Here is a 23651-nt window from a genome sequence, read left to right as displayed (position 1 = left end):
CAAAAAAAAAACAGAGAAAAAAAAAAAAAAAACCAAGAAAATTGTACCAGTGATCAGTGTAATGCAATTTTATGGTGTGGCTGTTTTTCCCCGTTAGTTTCAGTCTTTCTTTCTCTCTTTCTCTTTCTTTCTTTTCCTCTTTCTTTCTTTCTTTCTTTCTTTCTTTCTTTCTTTCTTTCTTTCTTTCTTTCTTTCTTTCTTTCTCTTTCTTTCTTTTCTTTCCTTCCTTCCTTCCTTCCTTCCTTCCTTCCTTCCTTCCTTCCTTCCTTCCATCCTTCTCTCTCTCTTTCTTTCTTTCTCTCTCTGTCTCTCTCTCCCTCTGCCTCCTTTCTTTCTCTCTCATTTTTTTTACATTGACAGTTTACATTGCATGTTTTCATTGTGTACAAGATGATGTTTGAAGTGTATATAACATGGAATAGTTAAATCCAGAGAATTAACAAATACATTTTCTCACGTAGTTCTCTCTCTCTCTCTTTTCTTTTTTTTTTGGTAAGAGCAAATAACATCCATTCTGTGTACATATTTCAACAATACACGGTCACTAACTGTAGTCAGCCTACTATACAATAGATATCTTTAAATTTATTACTCCTATCTGACTGTAATTATAAATCTTTTGATAAAATTCTCCTCATTCTTTCTTTTCCCATAACCACTCCAGTCTCTGGTAGCCATTGTTTCACTCTGTATATCCGTAGACTCTTTTTTTTTTTTTTCCTTTTAAGCTTTCTCATAAAAGTGAGACTTTTTTTTTTCACTCAACATAATGTCCTCCAAGTTCATCCCTGTTGCTGTACATGAGAATTTCATTCTTTTTTATAGCTGAATACTATTCTGTTGTGTATAGGTACCATATTTGCCTTATGTATTCATTCACTGATGGACACTTGAGGTGATTCGTTATCTTGGCTACTGTGAATAATGCTGGAATAAATATGGGAGTGTATATATCTCTTCAACATACTGGATTCAATTCCTCTTGATACATTCTCAAAAGTGGAATTTCTGGATAATGCATTAGTACTAATTTCTAATTTTTGAGGAAGCTCCAAACTGTTCATGGAATAAAATGGGTTTAGTGATGTATAATGAGTGTAATAATTTACATCATCACTCATAGTGTGCAAGGGTTTTCCTTCCTCCATAGTCTTTTGGTTTTTTGTTTCATCTTTTCTTTTTTCTTTTTATTCTTTAAATAATGATGATTCCACTCAGGATGAGGTGAAGTCTCATACTGGTTTGATTTACATGTCTTCTTTTGAAAAAATATCTCTTGAGAAAGGCCTATTAAGAGACCTATTTTTTATACAGAAATTTTTTTTTTCTTTCTAATTTTTAAAATTAATTTCTATTTTAGGTTTAGGGCCACCTATGCAGGTTTGTTATATAGGTAGACTCGTGTGAAGAGGGTTTGTTGTACAAATTATTTCATCACGCAGGTATTAAGCCTAGTGTCCATTAGTTGTTTTCACTGATGTTCTCCCTGCTCCCACTCTGTAGCCTCCAATGGGCAACAGTGGGTGTTGTTCCCTTCTATATGTCCCTGTGTAACCATCATTTAGTTCCCAATTATAAGTGAGAACATGTGGTATTTGTTTGTTTGTTTTGAAGAAAGAGGGAGACCCTATCATGTTGTTTTATATTGTTTTATACTCAGTACCGGTTTTTTTTTTTTTTTTTTTTTTTTTTTTTTTCTTTTTTTTTTTTTGAGACGGAGCCTTGCTCTGTAGCCCAGGCTGGAGGGCAGTGGCCGGATCTCAGCTCACTGCAAGCTCCGCCTCCCGGGTTCCCGCCATTCTCCTGCCTCACCCTCCAGAGTAGCTGGGACTACAGGCGCTGCCACCTCGCCCGGCTATTTTTTGTATTTCTTAGTAGAGACGGGGTTTCACCGTGTTAGCCAGGATGGTCTCGATCTCCTGACCTCGTGATCCGCCCATCTCGGCCTCCCAAAGTGCTGGGATTACAGGCTTGAGCCACCGCGCCTGGCCCTCAGTACCTGTTTTAAGAAAAAAACACAGAAGTAAAACCAAAGACAGGCAGCCTGGCATCAGGCCCAAAACCAGGCCGGGGCCTGCCTGGCCTAAACCCAGTAGGTAAAAATCAACTCATAACTTAGAAACCAATGTTATTCATAGATTTCAGACATTGTATAGAAGAACACTGTGAAACTCCCTGCCCTGTTCTGTTTCTTTCTGACCACCGGTGCAGGCAGCCCCTGTCTCTTAACCACTGCTTGCTCAAATTAATCATGATGCTTTCTCAGTGTCTGAGAGGTTTTGCCTGTGGCCCCTCCTGCTACATTTCTTGGTTCCCTGATCCACCTGCTCTTTAACAAAAATTATAAAATATTAAAAAGACTATAAAATCTTACCTGATGGTCAAACATAAAAAATTAAATATGTCTACAAGGTTTTATTAAAATTAAGATTAATGTTAACACACTAATATAAAGGTAAAATTTAGCTTATCTGGTATAAATATCATATAAAAAGCATTATTAAATATAAAATAGTGTTTAGCTTTTCTTTGGTCTAAAAACTAATAAAAATAGATGCTAAAAGAAACATTCATTTTACTAGAGGATCATAGAAGTTAAAGACTTAAAATAAACTTTGGCAATTAAGACAGCATACCAAGATGCAAATGCCTGGTTAAAATGGATCAAATATTCCATCTGCACGTTAAACAAAAGCAATTGTTATGCTTGTGCACATAGCAGGCCAGAGGCCCTGATTGTCTCCCTTCCACTAAGGTGGTCCTCCAGTCGACCAGGTGTGGGCTGCATGGTAGCTCTTTTCCAGGATTCTACACTCTGGAGTAATAAGTCATGCCAGGATCTCTCTGCTGTATCCCCAAGTCCCTGAGGGTCAGCCCTCGAGGACCTTCCATCTCCCAACACTAAGTTCACTTCATGTCTCTCATGGCAGGAAAGAGAATTAGCATTCCTTGGAGACCTGAAGGAATGCAACAAGATTAAGAATTTTCAAGAGTTTATCAATTAGTGAGCCCTTGTTTATCCCTGAGTGGATGTTTAGTGGTATTGTGGTGGACTTTACTGGGCACTCTACCAAATAACTATAGAGTGGCACTTGTGCTTTAGTCAATTTGGCTATCCCTTTCACCATGGCATTTCATCAACCAGAGAAAATAATAATAATAATAAGACATCATAAAGCGAGAGAAGTTCTTTATAAGTCTTTCAACTCTCACATCTATTTAGATGCAATTGGAGCCCCACAAGAAATACCAGATCAATTCAAAGCTTGAAATGAAATAGTTACAGTATTTAAATCAATATTTTAGTAGATGACAGTCAATAAAAATGTAGATTAAATAAACTACATCTGTTACAACCAATAGCAATGAGCTCCTCATGAGTTAAAAAGAAAACTCATGTTGGCCCCAGCCCTGAGGCTACCTGCACTGACAAAACTTTTTACACTCTGTGTGTCAAAAAAAAAAAAAAGATGGCAGTTGGAGTTTTAACCGAGACTGTAGGGCCCTGGCCAAGGCCAGTGGCCCATCTCTCAAAACAAATACATGGGATTTCCAAAGGCTGGCCCCCATGTCCACGGGCACTGGCAGCAACGGCCCTGTTAGCACAAGAAGCAGATAAGCTAACTTTTAGACAAAACCTAAATGTAAAGTCTCCCCATGCTGTGGTAATTTTAATAAATACTAAAGGACACCATTAGTTAATAAATGCTGGACTAACTAGATACCAAAGCTTGCTCTGTAAAAAATCCCTGCATAACCATTGAAGTTTGCAACACCCTAAACCTGTCAACTTGCTCCTGGTATTAAAGAGCCCACTTAAACATAACTGTGTAAAAGTATTGGACACAGTTTATTCTAGTGGACCTAACCTCCAAGACCATCCTTAAACATCTGTAGACTGGGAGTTGTACATGGATGGAAGCAGCTTCGCTAACCCCTCCAAAGTGACTCTGAAAAAGATGACGAGCCCTTCTCCAGTCATACCCAGAAGCTGACTGGTCCACACATGGCCAAAGCATGAGCAAACTCATTGTGGGGCTCATTTTCCTTAAAATTTGGATGTGTACAGTAAGGACTTCAACTGACCTTCCTCAGACTGATGACTGTTCCCAGTGTATACATCAAGTACCTAAGGTAGGACAAAAGATTGCTACAGTCCTATTATTTTATGGTTATTATAAGTGAACCAGGACTCTAAAAGAAACTTGTTTGTATAATGCTATTCTATCCAAGGTATGTAGCCCAGGAAATAACCAACGTAATGTGTGTTTTGACTCATTTTAAGCCTACCATGATCACAGTTTTTAAAATAAAATTAAGGACTGGTCCTTTTCTAACTGACACAAGTAAAGTAATAGCTAGAACAGAAGAAAGAGGGGTCCCCAAAAATGTAATCTTAAAATTTGATGCCTGTGCTGCTATTAATAGTAAGCAGCATGGGATGGGATGTGGTTCTCTAGATTGAGAAAAAAGTTACACAGCAGAAAATAAGTGTATCTGTCAATAATCATATTTATGTGAAATGTGTCAATACTGGTCTTGTATCATTTGGGCTACTTAAAATAATAATAATAATAAAAAAGGTCCTGTTTTGCTCCAAAAAGGAAAAGTCAGCCCCTCCTGCATGAGTGGGAGCTGCAACCCTTTAGAATTGGTAATCACAAACCCCTCAGACCCAAAATGGAATAAAGGAAAATACGTAACCTTAGGCATTGATGAAAAAGGACCAGATCCTAGTGTAAGCATCCTAATGAAAGGAGAGGTTCAAAGACGCTCTCCAGAACCAGTATTTCAGACTTTCTATGATAAATTAAATGTGCCAGTACCTGAGATTCCAGGAAAAACTAAAAATTTTCTTTTGCAATTAGCCGAACATGTAGCCCAGTCTCTAAAAGTCACTTCATGTTATGTTTGTGGAGGAACCGTAACAGGAGATCACTGGCCATGGGAAGCCCGAGAATTAGTTCCTACAGACCCAGTTCCTGATGAGTTCCCAGCCAAAAAGAACCACCCTAACAATTTTTGGGTTCTAAAAACCTCAATTATTAGACAGTATTGCATAGCTAGTGAAGGAAAGGGATTCACTCATCCTGTAGGGCGGCTGACTTGTCTTGGGCAAAAGCTATATAATGGTACCACAAAGACAGTTACACGGTGGAGTTCCAACTACACAGAAAGAAATCCATTCAGTAAATTTCCAAAGTTGCAGACTGTTTGGGCCCACCCAGAATTCCACCAAGACTGGACGGCGGTTATACTGGATATGGGGACACAGAGCTTATGCTAAGCTGCCTGACCAGTAGACAGGTGGTTGTGTTATTGGCACTATTAAACCATCTTTCTTCTTACTGCCTATAAAAACAGGTGAACTTCTGGGCTTCCCTGTCTATGCTTCCTATGAAAAATGAAGCCTAGCTATAGGTAATTAAAAATATGATAAATAACCTCCTAAAAAATTATACAATAATATAGGCCTGCCACTTAGACACAAGATGGCTCATGGGAATACTGGAGCCCCATTTACATGCTCAATTGAATCATACAGTTACAAGCTGTTTTAGAAATTATTACTAATGAAACTGGTCAAGGTTTGACTATTCTGGCCTAGCAATAAACTCAGATAAGAAATGCTATGTATCAAAATAGATTGGCTCTCAACTACTTGCTAGCAGCTGAAAGAGAGGTCTATAAGAAATTTAACCTTACTAATTACTGTCTACACATAGACAATCAAAGGCAGGTAGTTAAAGACATAGTCACATGTGCCCTTACAAATGTAGCACAAATTGGACCCTGAAGCCACATTTAAAAATTAATTCCCAGCACTAGGAGGATTTAAAACTCTTATAATAAAAGTTATAATAATAATAAGAACCTACTGACTGCTCCCTTGTCTGATACCTGTACTTCTCCAAATGATAAAAAGCTTTGTTGCTACTTTAGTTCCCCAAAATGCTTCAGCACAAGTGTACTATATGAATCACTATCAATTTATTGCACAAAAAGACATAAGCAGCAAAAATAAAAGTGAGAACTCCCGCTAATAAAAAGTGACAGTCTCAAAAGGGGGGAATGAGGAAAGAGGGAGACCCTCTTACATTGTTTTATGTTGTTTTATATTCAGTGCCTGTTTTAAGAAAAAAACAAGGAAGTAAAACCAAAGACAGGCAGCCCAGCACCAGGCCCAAAACCAGGCTTAGGACTGCCTGGCCTAAACCCAGTAGGTAAAAATCAATTCATAACTGAGAAACTTATGTTATTCATAGATTCCAGACATTGTATAGAAGAACACTGTGAAACTCCCTGCCCTGTTCTGTTTCTCTCTGACCACTGGTGCAGGCAGCCCCTGTCACGTAACCCCTGCGTACTCAAATCAACCATGAAGCTTTCATGTGAAATCTTTAGTGTTGTGAGCCTTTAATAGGGACAGAAATTGTGCACTTGGGGAGTTCCGATTTTAACACAGCAGTCTGCGGACGCTCCCAGCTAAATAAAGCCCTTCCTTCTACAACTCTGTGTCTAAGAGGTTTTGTCTGTGGCTCGTCCTGCTACAGTTTTGCTTTTGAATATTTTTTAAGTTCCTTGTATATTTTAATTAACCCCTTGTCTGATGTATAATTTGCAAATATTTGCTCTCATTCTATCATTTTGATTTTTTTTTTTCCTTCTGTATGCAAGCTTTCTAGTAGGAAGAAACCTCATTTGTCTGTTTGTGGTTTTGTTGTTTCTGGTTTGAGCTCTTTTCCAAAAATAAGTCCTTGCCCAGACCAAGGACATTAAGTTTGCCCTGTGTTTTATTCTAGCAGTTTCACAGTTTAGGGTTTTTATTACATATTTACTTTTAAACATTTTTAAAATTGTAATTTTACAGATGAGTCACACATATTGCCTAGGGTTAGTGCAGTGGTGTGAGTGTGGCCTGCTACAGCCTTGAACTCCTAGGTTCAAGTGATCCTTCTGACTCAGACCCCCGAGTAGCTGGAACTACAGGTACATGCCACTACACTATGCTTTTTAATGCATTTGAGTTAATTTTTGTATGTGGTAAGAGATAGGGTTCTGATTTTGTTTTTCTGAATGTAGTTCTCTTGTTTTCCCAGCACCACTTATTGAAGAGATTGACATTTCTTCATTTTGTGCTCTTGGCACCTCTGTAAAGTATCAGTCGGCTATCCATGTGTGGAATTATTTCTGCTCACTATGTTCTGTTGCATTGGCTTATAGCATCATGATGCCTCCAGCTCTGGGGTTTCACTCCCCAACCCCACAGCCATCTTCAGAATTGCTTTAGCTATTCAGGATATTTTTCTGTTGTGTGGTTTCATATTAATTTTGAACCTTTTTCTATTTCTGTGAAAAATGCCATTGATATTTTGATAGAGATTGCATTGAATCTGTGGTCCTATTTAAGTCCTGTAAACATTTGAACCACATTACTTTTTCCAGTCAATTAACATAGATATCTTTCCATTGATTTACGTTATTTTAATTTTTTATTAATACTTTATAATTTTCAGAATGCAGATTTTTTTCTGCCTCCTTGGTAATATTTACTCAAAAGTTTTTTTTGTTCATTCATTTTTCTCATAGCTGTTGTAAATGGAATTGTTTTCTTGAGTTTTTTTTTTTTAGACATTTTGGTATTTGTATATGAAAATGCCACTTAATTTTATATGTTGATATTGTAAACTGAAACTTTACTGATTTTCTGAATTGGTTCTAACTGCTTTTTAATGGCGTGTTTAGGGATTTCCAGATTATATCATTAGCAAATATGGACAATTTACTTCTTTCCTGCCAATTTGGGTAACTTTTCTTTGTTTCAGTTGCTCTGGCTGAAAACTTTCAGGATTATGTTAATATAAGCAGTTTAAGTGAACTTCTTAATCTCCTTTCAGATCTTCAGAGAAAAGCTTTCAGCTTTGAATTCCCATTGACTCTGATGTTAGCTATGGGTTTGTCATGTAAAGCATTATTTGGTTATTCTTGTTTATGTCATTTGTTGTGTTGAGTTACAATTGTTCTATGAATAATTTGTTAAGAGATTTTATTATAAAAAGATGTTGAATTTTGTCAAATGGCTTTTTTATTTATTGAAATGACCACTTAGATTTTGTTATTTATTTTGCTGATGTAATATATGACATTTAATGATTCTTACATATTAAACCATTCCTGCATCCCTATAATCTCACTTGATCATGGAAAATCATGAATGATTTTCTAAATATGCATAATAATTCCATTTCCAATATTGTGTTGAGGATTTTTACACTATGTTAATCAGGTATATTAGCCTGTAGTTTTCTCTTTGTTGAGTCCCTGTCTGGTTTTGTATTGAGCATAATGCTGGCCCCACAGAATGAACCAGAATAGTTCGTATACTTTCTTTTTTTTTTTTCTGCTAGGTTAAAAAGAATTGGTAGTAGTTATTTTTAGGGGTAGGTAGAATGCAGTAGTTAATCCATCAGGTCCTGGGCTTTTCTTTAATGGGTTACTTTTTATTTTGGCTTTTTATTTATCTAATTCTTTGACTTGGTATATTTGATATCTTCTTTTTGATGAAGGCATTTATTGCCATAACTTTCCCTTTAAAACTGCTTTGGTTGTGTGGCCAGGCGTGGTGGCTCACGCCTGTAATCCCAGCACTTTGAGAGGCGGAGGCGGGTGGATCACAAGGTCAGGAGATCAAGACCATCCTGGCTCACACGGTGAAACCCTGCCTCTATTAAAAATACAAAAAATTAGCTGGGCATAGTGGTAGGCGCCTGTAGTCCCAGCTACTCGGGAGACTGAGGCAGGAGAATGGCATGAACCCTGGAGGTAGAACTTGCAGTGAGCTGAGATTGTGCGCCACTGCACTCCAGCCTGGGTGAGAGAGCGAGACTCCATCTAAAAAACAAACAAACAAAACAAAACAAAACAAAACTGGTTTGGTTGTATGCAGTAGGTTTTGATGTGTTGTGTTTCTATTTTTGTCTCAAGAAATATGGTATTTTCTTTGTAATGTCTTCATTGACTCACTGGTTTTTCAGCAGTATGTTATTTTTCAAATACTTATGAATTAGTGATAACAGAAGAGATACCTTATATGACTTTGATCTCTTCAAATTCATTAAGATGTGTTTTTTGGTCTAATGTATGACATATCCTGGAAAATGTTCCATGTATGCAGTAGAGAAGAATGTATATCTATAACTCTTGGATGGATAGTTCTGTAACTGTTTTGTTCATTTGCCCTGCAGTGCATTTTAATCCAATGTTTACTTACTGATTTTCTGTCTGCATGATCTATTCATTGCTGAAAGTAACGTGCTGAAGTTTTCTATTAGTACCTTATAGATTTTTCTCCCTTTGCATCTATTAATATTTACATTATATATATGCATATATTAAATATACAGGTGTATTCCTGATGTGATATTTTCTTTTTTATCCTGCCTTTTTTTTTTTTTTTTTTTTTTTTTTTTTTTTTGAGACGGAGTCTGGCTCTGTAGCCCAGGCTGGAGTGCGGTGGCCAGATCTCAGCTCACTGCAAGCTCCGCCTCCTGGGTTTACGCCATTTTCCTGCCTCAGCCTCCCGAGTAGCTGGGACCACAGGCGCCCGCCACTTCGCCCGGCTAGTTTTTTGTATTTTTTAGTAGAGACGGAGTTTCACCGTGTTAGCCAGGATGGTCTCGATCTCCTGACCTCGTGATCCGCCCGTCTCGGCCTCCCAAAGTGCTGGGATTACAGGCTTGAGCCACCGCGCCCGGCCTTTATCCTGCTTAATTCTGTATGCTCTCTTTGTCTTTGATATTGGTTGGTTTGATTATGTTAAGCCATGGGGTATTATTTGGATTTAATCTTATTGGAAGCCTTTACCTGAATATTCATATTTTTATTTAGGTTTGGAAAATTTTTGTTATTATTTCTCTAAATAGATCTTTTACTTTTTTTCTACAATATGCTTTTTTTTTTTTTTTTTTTTTTTTGAGTTGGAGTTTTGCTCTTATTGCCCAGGCTGGAGTGCAATGGCGTAATTTTTTGAGTTGGAGTTTTGCTCTTATTGCCCAGGCTGGAGTGCAATGGCATGATCTTGGCTCAATGCAACCTCCGCGTCCTAGGTTCCAGTGATTGTCCTGCCTCAGCCTCCTGAGTAGCTGGGATTACAGACATCCACCAGCACGCCCAACTAATTTTTATATTTTTAGTAGACACAGTTTCACATGTTGGGCAGTCTGCCCTCAAACTCCTGACTACATGTGATCCATCCATCTCCACCTCCCAAATAGCTGCGATGACAGGCATAAGCCACTGTACCCAGCTTTACCTTGACACCAGTGACTAATACATTTGTTCTTTGGATGTTATCCCATAAATCCTATGAACTTTCTAGACTTCTTTTTTTTCTTCTGATTGTATATTTTTAATTGACTTGTCTAAGTTTTTCTGCTTGGCCACTTTGTCAATGATCTCAATTGCTTATTTTTTAAATTTTATTGTGTTTTTGTCTTCAACATTCCTGTTAGTTTTTTCCTCCCATGATTTGAATCTCTTTGTTAAGTTCCTCTGATAAATTTCTGAATTGTTTGTGTTTTCCTTAAGTCCACTACATTGTCTTAAAACAAGTATTTTGAATTTTTTGCCAAGCTATGTGTCCATGCCCATCTCTTTCGGGTCACTCACAACTGGCACCTTATTTTGTCTACTTGGTGCCATGATGTTCTCATCATTGATCCTGATCCTTGTGACTATGCATTGTTGTCTGCACAATGATATGGTGCCTGATTTGGTGTTCACGGTTGGGCTTGGTTTGGAAGCTTCCTTCTACAGTAAGCCTGCCCAGAGATTCAGGGCAAGAAAAAGAAGTAAATTAAGGTCTTTAAGTCTATGATAGCTTCAGTCCTGGTAGAAATAGGGGGAATCTGAATGCCTATACTTTGATGGCTGAAGTAATTTGACCACCAAAGCTGACTCAGTGCCAGGTTGCACCTGTCACTGGTAGCCCATAGTAGAGCACTGGAGGCACTCAAGGCCTGCAGCTACCATAGTCTTCCCTCTGAGGTTTATTGAGGACCTGAGGCCACTGTAGTCAACCAGTAGGAATATTGACTGTAACTTGACTCCATCGTGCTGTCTGCAGTCTCCCATCTGTTGCCGGGATGGGTCTAGAAGTTTGCCTCTTGATATCATCCTCCCAAAGTGCTGGGGTAAGGGGACAGATAAACAAAAGTCCCAAGTGAAAGTCATGTTTCCTGGGTTCAAATAATCCTCCCACCACAGCCTCCTAAACAGCTGGGACTACAGGCATGTGCCACCATGCCTGGTTAAATTTGTCTGTGTGTGTGTGTGTGTTTATGTGTGTGTGTTTTGTGGAGACAGGTTTTCACCATGTTGCCCAGGTTGGTTTTGAACTCCTGGGCTCTAGTGATCCATTCATCTCAGCCTCCTAAAGGTCTAAGATTACAGGTATGAGTCACCATACCTGGCCAAATTTTACTTTCTAAAATTTAATTTTTAAGTCATTTATTATATTCAGTCTCATTTCTCAAAAATGCAGTTAAGAATGCTAATGTTTTAGAGTTTCACTTTGAGTATTCTGTAAGGAATAAATGGAGTGTTAATATTCATTTTCTAAATGGTGTCAGAAAGTGAATAATAAATTTAGATGAGAAATGACTATTTTGCTATCTGGCCTCTTCTTGTTTTCTGGCTTAAGTTCATCATGTATGAAGAGTGTTTTTTTGTTTGTGTTTGTTTTTTGAGATGGAGTCTCACTCTGTCACCCAGGCTGGAGTCCAGTGGTGCTATCTTGGTTCACTGCAACCTCCACCTCCCAGGTTCAAGTAATTGCCCTGCCTCAGCCTCTCAAGTAGCTGGGTGTACACCTGGCTAATTTTTTGTATTTTCAGGAGAGGTGGGGTTTCACCATCTTAGCCAGAATGGTCTTGATCTCCTGACCTCGTTATACACCTACCTCAGCCTCCCAAAGTGCTCACAGGTGTGCGCCACCACGCCCAGCCAAAGAGTGTATTTTTTAAACCTGCATGAATATGTAAAATGAGTTTTTACTCTTTCAACTTAATGTAGTACAAAATTGTTTAAACCGATTATTCATCTACTTCATAATTTTGCTTTTCTTCCATGTGCTTATTTGTCTAATTATTAAGAGAACAATGTTGAAATTAATTTTGCTTATGAAAAAGTTTCTCGTAAAATTGCATGGATACACACAAACACACACATGCACACACACACTTCTTAATTTCTGTAAATTTTTATTTTTTCTGCTTCTCTATTACCTTGTATTCAGTCACTCAGCAGAATCTGTCAGCTCCACTTCCAGGATTTACTTTAACTCCACAGCTTATTTTTTCTTTTCTGTTATGACCATAATATAAAACACAATTTATATTACATTAGTCTCTATTTCACAGGCTAACTTCCTACTTGACACTCCTAACTGTTTTTTCAATGTCTAATTCAGGAAATTTTTTTAAATTGACACTGCTTTCTATGTGCTATCACACCTTATAGCATCAGATCTGAATGTCTGTCTCCCATTTCATCTGTGCCAGTCTTCTCTTTGAGGGAATGTGTATATACATGTATAAATGTAGATATGTATGTATCTGCTTATTATTTGTTTTTTCCAGTTGTAATATATATTTTGCATGCATACACTTACTGTATCCCTGAAAATGGAAGATTAACAAATCTTTCTTTTTATAAGCAAATGATTTTCTAAAGGAGGTGGGTGAGGAAGAATATATCTTAAAATGGCAACTTTAAAAGAGAAAGTGGTCATTAGTAATGAAAAATATTCTCTAACATTTTCATGTTTGTCTTTAATAGCATTCCTGATGACATGTTCCCTGTTATCAGTTACTTATGGGGCCATTCACTGCAATATACTGGCCATCCAGATCAGCAACGATGATACTACCATTAAGCTACAGCCAATAGAATTCATCTGTGTCATGATATGGCGTTTTCTGGAGGTTATCTCACGTGTAGTGACTCTGGCATTTTTTGCTGCATCTCTGAAACTGAAGTGCCTACCCTTTTTCTTAATCATATATTGTGTACCATTGTTGGCACCATGGCTGGAGTTTTGGAAAAGTGGAGCTCATCTTCCTAACAACACAGAAAATAATTCCAATATGGTGGGTACAGTACTGATGCTTATCTTGATCACACTACTCTATGCTGCAATCAACTTCTCCTGCTGGTCAGCAGTGAAACTGCAGTTGTCAGATGAGGAAATAATTGACAGGAGACAGAGGTGGGGCCATAGATTCCTACACTACAGCTTTCAGTTTTTAGAAAATGTGATAATGATATTGGTATTTAGGTTCATTGGAGGGAAAACTTTGCTGAATTGTTGTGACTCATTAATTGCCATGCAGCTCATCATAACCTACCTATTGGCCATTGGCTTTATGCTCCTCTTCTATCAGTATTTGTACCCCAAGTGGTCAGCTAAAGTGTTGCCAGGACGTACTGAAAATCAACCAGAAGCACTGTAATATTATGTAAACATCTAGAGAAAACTCAATTAAAAGAATAAAAATAAGCAGCTGAGGAATTACTATCACTCCTGGAGTAGGGCTGAATATTTTTCAATCAAAAGTATGTCATATTCATAAAATATACATACATACTTTCACAGAACAATGAGTAAAGATGCTGAATGTGACTTTATTTAGAGGCTCTTAAAATAAGTTATACACAGAAAAATCTTGGAAGTGGTTTCTAATAAAATTCATTTTTCTCCTGTGAATGTGCGGTAGTAATTTTTGTTTCCTTAGCTATAATTATACAATTCATTAAATAAAACAAAATAAAAAATCCATCTGGATCCAAAAACTGAGCAAGAAAAATAACCATAATGCATTTTTCACCTACTACATTTTTGGAAATTATGCCTTTAACAAGTATTTGTAGCATATACATTATCAGTGAACATTTTTCCTTCAGAAAGAGTGTTTACCACAGGTTTTATTCTGTACTTAAGGAGAACCTGAAAGATCAGTCTTATGAGTCTGCTCCTATTTATATTAATTTAGGATAACTAAGGTATTTCTCATTGAACTTTGACTAACAGAAAGCAACTCATATTAATGAATCTTAAAGCACAAAAATTTTTTCAATTAAAAATAATCATGTTAATAATTTGAAATACTAATTTACATTTCTACCAACAGTGCACAAGGATTCTCTTTGCTCTAAATTCTCAATAGCACTAGTCATCTTTCATCTTTATGGTAATAACTGTTCTAACAGTTTTGAGAAAAGTGTGCCTTGTTGGTTTTAATTTGCATTTCCCTGATATTGGTGGTGAAGCATCATTAAATATACGGTCATTCAAAAATTGCCCAGGCATAGCGCACAACTGTAATTCCAGCTACTAGGGAGGCTGAGGCAAGAGAATTGCTTGCACCTAGTGGGTGGAGGTTTCAGTGAGCCGAGATCGCACCACTGTACTCCAGCCTGGGAGACAAAATGAGACTCTGTCTCTAGAAAAAAAAAAAAAAAATGAGTAAGGCCGGGTGCAGTGGCTCAGGCCTGTAATCTCAGCACTTTGGGAGGCCGAGATGGGTGGATCATGAGGTCAGGATATGGAGACCATCCTCACTGACATGATGAAACCTCATCTCTACTAAAAACACAATAAAAATTAGCCAGGCATGTTGGCACGCACCTGTAGTCCCAGCTTCCTAGCAGGCTGAGACAAGAGAATTGCTGGAACCTGGGAGGCAGAGTTTAAGGTGAGGTAAGATCGCACCACAGAACTCTAGCCTGGGCGATAGAATGAGACTCCATCTCTAAATAAATAAATAAATAAATAAATAAATAAATAAAATTAAACATGGTTAAATATAGCCTTGTTGGCCATTTTTATGTGTTTTTTTGAGAAACATAAATTCAGGTCCTTTGCCCATTTTTAATAGGTTTGATTGTCGTTGTTGTTAAGTGGTGTGAGTTTCTTGTATGTATTTGTTATTCACCCTTTATCATACATATGATTTGCAGACACTTTCTCCCAGTGTAGGGGTTTTCTCTTCACCCTCTCTGCTAATTGTTTCCTTTGCTGTGCAGAAACTTTTTAGTTTGATGTGATGCAATCCAATTGCTGTTTTTCTTGTGCTTTTGTAGCCTGCACTTCTGGGTGACAGAAATGAGGTTTCAAAAATAAAATGACATTAAAAATAGAATTACCACATGGTCCAGCTACTCTACTTCTGAATATTTACTCAAATGATACAAATTAGTATTTCAGAGAGATATTTGCAGACCTATATTCATGTCAGCATTATTCACAATAGCCAAGATAAGGAAACAACTGAAGTGCTCAACAGAGCAACACATAAAGTGTGTCACATATACACAATGGAATATACTATACAGCCTTTAAAAAAAGGGAGAATATTCTGTTATTTATTTATGATAAAATCAATGGAATTGGAAAATATTATGCTCAGTGAAATAAGATAGGCACAGAAAAACAAATATAGCATGGTCACAATTATATGTAAAATCTAAAAAAGTTGAACTCATAAAAATAGTGAATATGCTGGGTGTGGTGACTCATGCCTGTATCTCCAGTACTTTGGGAGGATGAGGTGGTTGGATCACTTGAGTTCAGGTGTTTGAGGCCACAGTGAGCCATAGTTGTGCCACTGCCCTCCAGCCTGGCCAACACATCAAGATCCTGACTCTTTATACAAATTCACAGAAAGTAGTGAGAGATTGGAGTGTGGGGTCATGATAGGAATACATAGGGAAAGGGATGATATTTGTCAAAGGGTAAAAAATTTCTGTGAGGAAGGAAGAAGTTCTGGTGATCTGTTGCACAGAATGGTGATCACAGTTAAAAAATGTACACATCAAAATTGCTGAAAAAGGCAGACATGGTGCCTCAGGCCTATAATCCCAAGACTTTGGGAAGCCACGACAGGCAGATCACTAGAGGTCAGCAGTTCAAGACCAGCCTGACCAACATGATGAAGCACTGTCTCTACAGAAAATACAAAGAACTAGCTAGGTTTGGAGGCACATACCTATAGTCACAGCTACTCAGGAAGCTGAGGCAGAAGAATCACTTGAACCTGGACAGTGGAGGTTGCAATGAGCCGAGACTGCACCACTGCACTCCAACCTAAAAAAAATGTTGGAAAAATAGAATTTAAATATTCTCACCACAAAGAAATGATAAGTGTGTGACGTGATGTATATGTTAACTAGCCCAATTTAATTATTTTGCAGTGTATACATGTATTATAAAATCACTTTGTGTCCCATAAATGTTTACAATTGTTAATTTAAAATAAAATTTCTAAAAGAATGAATTAAAGTTAAACTTGGCTTGATACACATAGACAGTAATATAGGCCTATGTGTCCTTCCATTTCTACTATTTTGCTTCCATTATTTCTTGGGGAAACGATCCCCATGAGAAATGATGAAGAACATTAAAGCTTAATATTATATAATGCTCATTATTTTGTTGTTTTTGTTTTTCCTCCTACTTTTTTCTACCAAAGCAATGTAGACAATTTTCTTATTCATATTTCCTTTTATGTTTTTTTTTTCCTGATGAGAAATCACCACCGAAAATTAAGCTTATGTGGATTTGTGTAATCTTTTCTGCTCCTACCTATAACCATCTTTACCTTTGCTTTAGATTTCACAGCTTCTTAAAATACCTATTTATTTATTATTTATTGTCTCCTTGTATCATTATTTTTTTTTCTTTCTTTTTTTTTTTTTTTTTTTTTTTTTTTTTTTTGAGAAGGAGTTTCACTCTCAATGTCCTGGCTGGAATGCAAGGGCGTGATCTAGGCTCAATGCAGCATCTGCCTCCGAGCTTCCCGGGTTTAAGTGATTCTCCTGCCTCAGCCTCCCAAGTAGCTGGGATTGCAGGCATGTGCCACCATGCCCGGCTAAGTTTTTGTACTTTTAGTAGAGACAGGGTTTCACCCTGTTAGCCAGGATGGCCCTTGTCCTTGTGATCCACCCACCTCGGCCTCCCAAAGGGCTGGGACCACTGTGACCAGCCAACTATTTGTTATTACATGAAAGAGAGAATGGCTCTCATAGTAATGATGGAAGCAGCCTTGGATGAAATCTTACTAAACAGGCTGAATGCCGCCTTAACATTAAAAAGCAAGATAAATTTAAGCAAGTTTATATTTTATGCTCTCATTACATTTAATTGGGTTAAAAGTTAAGGGGTATAAGGCAGAGAAAGAAACCTCAGACTTGACTCTTGGAGCTCTGGAGTCTAATAACATAACTCAGGGGAGTGGTTAAGGAAGACCTTACCCCTGAGTTTGGGAAGACAGTATGTCTTTTTTTCTTCTTTTCCTTCTTTCTTTTTTTCTGAGACAGACTCTCCCTCTGTCACCCAGGCTGGAGTGCACTGGCACGATCTCTGCTTACTGCAACCTCTGCCTCCTGGTTTCAAGTGACTCTCCTGCCTCAGCCTCCCAAATAACTAGACTACAGGTGTGTGCCACCACGTCTGGCTAATTTTTTGTATTTTTAGTCGAGATGGAGTTTCACTGCATCAGCCAGGATGGTCTCGGTCTCCTTAACTCATGATCCACCCGCCTCGGCCTCCCAAAGTGTGGGGATTACAGGCGTAAGCCACCACGCCCAGCCAGTATGTGGTATTTTAACTGTCCATCATTACCCACTCCATGGCTTCATGGCAACAGTGAAGAAAATTAAGTTCTAGGTGCAGCTTTTGATGCATGTGGGAAAAATATGGAGCTTATCTCAAATAATTGTGGTTGTCATGGTGAAACACTGTCTCTACTGAAAATACAATAATTAGCTGGGCCTGGCAGAAGAAGCATGTAGTCCCACTACTCAGGAGGCTGAGGCAGGAGAATCACTTGAATCTGGGAGGTGGAGGTTCCGTTGAACTGAGATTCTCTCACTGCACTCTAGCCTGTGCAACAGAGTGAGACTCTGTCTCAAATAATAATAATAATAGTAATAATAATAGTGGTTTTATGATTTGAACTCTCTGAAGTTCTCTTGAAGATTATTAGCTGAGTCTTTAGCCCACCTCATAGCTTTCTTGGTGTCAGAAGTCAACTCCCAAGAGGCATTTGTGGAAGGGAAGTATACTAGTGAGCCACCTGGCAGTCAAGTCAAGCAGTACACAAAGAACATTTAGAAGGTAGAGGCTGGGGAAGCTGTGGAAATTCAGCTTTGAAAAACTCTCACAGTTTGTTGTTGTTTGCTTTGCTTTTGTTTTTAAATAGACAGTCTTGCCTTGTGGCCCAGGTTGGAGTCATGTGGCATGATCATGGCTCACTGCAGCCTCAACCTCCCTAGGCTCAAGTGATCCCACCTCAGTTTCCTCAAGAGCTCAACCTCTCTGGATTCCATGATCCTCCCACCTCAGCCTCCCACAGTGCAGGCATGGGTCACCACACACAGCTTATTTTTGTATTTTTTGTAGAGACAAGATCTTGCCATATTGCCAAAACTCGTCTCGAACTTCTGGGCTGAAGCGACTTGTTCACTTCAGCCTCCCAAACTGCTGGGATTACAGGTATGAACCACCATGCCCAGCCTCCTACTGGTATATTTAGAAGGCTATAAATATGTCCAGTATTGGATGTATGCACAGAGAAGCTCCTGAAGCTTTCACTTTTCCTTGACCTTGGGCTAAACACTGGAGTTTCTCAAAGAGTCAATCTGCAAAGTCTGGGCAGTTTTACTTTTCTTTCTTTTCCCTTTTTCCTTTTCTTTGCTTGGAGTGTTTTCTAAAAATGTGTCAAAAACAGTAGATGGCAAATAGAGGACAGAACACAGGTTAAGTGTCCATACATGACAAAGAATACAGAATACAAAAATAGCTTTAGAGGGTTGCAGAATAAGTAAATGACCCCCAAAACTAAGCAATTATGGAGGGCAGGAATCCATTTTCTGGATATGCTGAATGATATCCAGTGTTGAACAATAAAATACAAGGCATTCAAAGGGAAGAAAAAAAATGGCAAACTCAATGGGAAAATAATGAACAGAAACTGTACTTCAGGAATCCCAGGCATGGTATATACTAGGCAAATATTTCAATTTACTTGATTTAATTATTCTCAAATCCTAAGAGAAGCCAGGAGAACAGTGTTTCACAAACGGAAAATACCAGTAAAGGCCTACAAATTACTTTTAAAAATGAAATTAATAATCTGTATTAATTGCATGCATTTTTTAAAATGAAATTAATACCCGGTAATATGCATGAAGAGTATGCATGAGCATGCAGGAAGGATAATCAAGGAACTTGAAGATGGATTGTTTGATACTCAGGCTAAGGAAGGTACAAGAAGAGAAAAACAAGAAAAATGAATAAAACTAAGGTAGCCATGGAACAACATCAACTATATCAACATATTCATAATGGGAACCCCACAGGAAAAGGAGAGATAGAGATAAAAAGAATATTTGAAGAAACAATGGCTGAAACTTCCCAAATGTACTGATAGATACAAATTTACTTATTCAAGAATCTCAAAAAAAAATACTCAGAGAATAACCTCAAAGATATCTACACTGAAACACATACACTGAAACTGACAAAAGACAAATAGAGAACTTTAAAAGAAGCAAGACAGAAGTAACTGATCACGTGCAAGTTATCCTCAATGACATTAACAGCCAATTTCTCATTAAAATTTATGGAGGAAAGAAGTCACTGGGGTGACATATTTAGAGTGCTGAAAGAAAACATAAATCAATCATACACTCAATGTCTGGCAAAATCAAACTTCAAATTTATGAGTAAATAATATATTTCCAAGCAAATAGAATTAAAGGGAGTACATTACTACTAGATCAGCCTTACAAAACATGATAAAGGAAGTAAGGAATGAAAGAACAATACACAGTAACCCATGTGCAAATAAATAAATAAATAACATCAATAAAGTAATTACACCAGGAAATAGAAAAGCCAATATTATTGTATTTGGGGTTTCTGTGACTTTATTTTTCTACTAGATTTAAATGACAAGTGGTATGGCATAGTATTTCACATCTGTAATCCCAACCAAGGTGGGAGGATTGGTTGAGCGCAGGAGTTTGTGACCAGCCAGGGCAACAAAGTATGACCCTGTCTCTACAGAAAATAAAGAAAATTAGCCAGGTATGGTGGAATGTACCTCTAGCCCCAGCTACAAGAGAGGTGGAGGTAGGAAGATCCCTTGAGCCCAGGGCTCGAGGCTGTAGTGAACCATGTTTAGCCTGCATGACTGAAGCCATGTCTCAGTAAAGTAACATAAAATAAAATAATAAAATAAAGAAATGACATATATAATAAAATAAGAATTATATATCTGTGCTATTAGTACATATTGTGTAAGAAGCAATTTTTGACCCAAAAAAAGCATAGGAATGGAGGGACAGCAGTATGGGAAAATAACTTTTATACAATGTAAACACTCAGTTGTGATAATTCACACTATATTATTATAAATTTAAGGTATTAGTTATAATACCTTTAATGACCACTAAGAAAATAACTGTTAAAATATACTAAAGAGAAATGAAACAGTTAAAATGGTACCCTAGAAAAACAATCAAATGCAAAAATGAGCAGGTTTTGGAGGAATTGAGGAATAACAATGACAACAACAAACTTGTAGGAAAAAAGGACAAAAATAGCAAAAGAAATTCTTTCTTATCAGTAATTACCTTAAATGGAGATAAATTAAACTCCAGTTGAAAGTCAAAGATTGATAGAACAACTTTTTAAATATATTAAAAGAGAGGGAAAAATTAATTCAAACAGTAACCAAAATAGAGCTAGAGGAACTATGTAAATATCAAGAATGTTTAATTCATCAGAAAGACATTATACTTACATATTTACCTAATAAAATATCCTCAGGATATATGAAACAAAAACAAACAGATTTGAAGAGGTAGACAGTTCTGCAATAATAGTTGGGGAGATCAACATCCCTCTTTCGACAATGGATGAAACAACCAAACAGAAGTTCAGTAAGAAAACAAATGTCTTGAACAGCATTATAAACCAAAGAAGGCTATTGGACATATACAAAAACACTACACTTCCTCAAACATATTAAACATTCTTCTAAAGGGTTTATGGGTCCAGAATAGTCTTTACGGTAGACCACAAAGCAAGTCTCATAGTTAAGGTTATTGAAATCACACATAATGCTTTTTCCAACCACAATGGAATAAAACTAGAGATTGCCCCCCTCCTTTTTTAAGATGGGTTTTTGCTCTGTCACCCAGGCTGGACTGCTGTGGCACAATCTCAGTTCACTGCAAACTCCGCCTCCCATGTTCAAGTGATTCTACTGCCTCAGTCTCCCAAGTAGCTGAGACTACAGGTGCACATCACCACATGTGTCTAACTTTTGTAATTTTAGTAGAGATGGGGTTTTACCATATTGATCAGTCTGGTCTTGAATTCCTGATCTCAAGTGATCCATCCCCTTCAGACTCCCAAAATGCTGAGATTACACATGTGAGCCACTATGCCCACCTGTGTCCCATTTTCTAAAAACTGAAAAATGTATATTTGGAAACTAAACAATACACTCTTCAACAATCTATGGCTAACTGAAGAATCTGCAAGGAATTAAGGAATCCTTGAACATAAATGAAAAATTAAAACATACTGAAACTTCTGGAATGCAGCAAAACCAATACTGAGAAATATATAGTTGCAAACACATAGATGAAGAAGAAATGTAAAATTATAACACAAATTTACACACAAGTAGAAAAAGTGCAAACTAGAGAAGAGTACTTTCACAAAAAAAAAACTGACATAGTAAAGGAAGTCAGCATCTTTCTCCCCAAACCCTAACTCCCCCTCCCCCCGAGAACACATATAAGAAACCAAAAACCAATATACAGTGCAGAGGTTATCACCAGCAATACCTCAGAACTCAAATATGAGGATGAGACAGTTCCCCCGGTGACAGAGAAGTAAAGAAACCAGGCAGATGGTAAGAAAGTTTGGCTTTTATATTCATGACACTCTCCCTCTAGTCTGCTGGCAACCAAGTGTTAAAAAAAAAAAAATCCTTTGTTTCATGGTTACTATACTGGATTAAATAAAGTTGAGGTGGACAACACAAGCCACTTTTGATTTCCTGGCAGGAAACCTGTTCCTGTCTGTCTTAACCCACAGGAAGCCTTGTGAATGCCTGAAAGAAGAAAAATTCCTGAGGACAACCAGGGACAAAGCAGAAATGCAGGACTGCTACATCCAGCTTTGACATCTCAGTCACAGGATATGCCAAACCAGAGTGCCTGTGCAGCAGTACCATGAGGTAGGAGGTATATTTCATAATTTCCCTAAGCACAAAGTCATAGCCAGCCTCCCCTCACTGTTAGCATATCCCCTTTAGGATCTCTCTGATAGGGGACTGGCAGTGATTCTAAACTTGCTAGAGCTAAGGCAAACCTGGGCTTAAGAAAGCAACTACTGTCAAAAAAGAGGAACTGACCTAGGCAAAAGCAGGCAAGCAAAACCCCCACAATAGGTGTATTGTAAAAAAAATCTCAAGGCAAACATACTCAATAAAACACAAAATAATACAGAGAAGAGAATGAACTAAATAACTAGTCCTTCAATAAAAAGATATAGATATATAACCACTAGAAATAACACCAAACAAGGAATCATAATCTTCCCAAATGGACAAAGCACTAAACCACTGACCAGTGCTAACTAATGAGATGGCTATCAGCGAGTTCTCTAATCAAGAATTCAAAATAGCAGTTTTCAGGAAACTCAGATCTCTAAAATGACACAGAAAAAGAACTAACAAACTTCTGAGAGAAAATTTTTAAAAAGAAATAATTTAAAAATTATAAAATCCTGGAACTAGGAAAACATTGGCCGAAGTGAAAAATTTAAGAGACTCTCACCAGCAAAACAGATCAAACAGAATAAAAAACCAGTGAGGTCTAAAACAGGTTATTAGGGCCAGGTGTGGTGGCTCACACCTGTAATCCCTGTATTTTGGGAGGTTGAGGTGTGTGGATCACTTGCAGTCGGGAGTTCAAGACCAGCCTGGACAACATGGTGAAACCACATCTTTACTAAGAATACAAAAAATTAGCTGGGCATAGTGGTGCACACCTGTAATTCCAGCTAGGTATTAGACCTCCTATAGAATTGGTAACCTTGTCTCATCTGCCAGAAGCACAATTTAGATAAAATGTAAAATGGATATAAACTAGTGAGTTTTATATTACTCTATTGCCTTATTCATGAGTAAATTTTCTGAAGGCTATAAAATCTGCTTGCCTTTATCTATACTTTTGGCATATAGATTAAGTGTGTGTGATATATTTCTACCTCTGGATGTTATTACCAAGTTAATTTTCAATATAACCTAAAAGGGTGCTATCCAAATTGGCTTAGAGATAAATGAGCAGTATTGTGAATTACATACTCCTAAAAATCCTAGAAATAGATATGTAAGTTCACAAGACTCATGCAAATGTTTAGTAAATGAGATTAGTTCAAAATGCTTTATTGCACACAGTCACATATTACGAGTTTTTGTTATTAAGTACAAGAATACATTTGCAGGCCAGACATGGTGGCTCACGTCTGTAATCCCTGCACTTTGGGAAGCCAAGGCGGGTGTATCATC

At 37.5% G+C, this 23651-nt stretch overlaps 1 protein-coding gene across 1 annotated transcript in view; it reads left to right on the top strand.

The window, feature by feature from the left end:
- XKR3 (XK related 3) overlaps window positions 1-13631 on the top strand; it is a 30715-nt gene extending 17084 nt beyond the window's left edge. The window contains 1 exon segment of the mRNA XM_074030621.1: window positions 12838-13631. Within this exon segment, the coding sequence (XP_073886722.1) occupies window positions 12838-13631 (794 nt within the window).
- The last annotated feature ends 10020 nt before the right edge of the window (window positions 13632-23651 follow it).

The sequence above is a fragment of the Macaca fascicularis genome, chromosome Y, assembly GCF_037993035.2.
Source record: "Macaca fascicularis isolate 582-1 chromosome Y, T2T-MFA8v1.1".
NCBI classification, from domain to species: Eukaryota; Metazoa; Chordata; class Mammalia; order Primates; family Cercopithecidae; genus Macaca; species Macaca fascicularis.
This window is presented reverse-complemented; position numbering and strand designations above follow the sequence as displayed.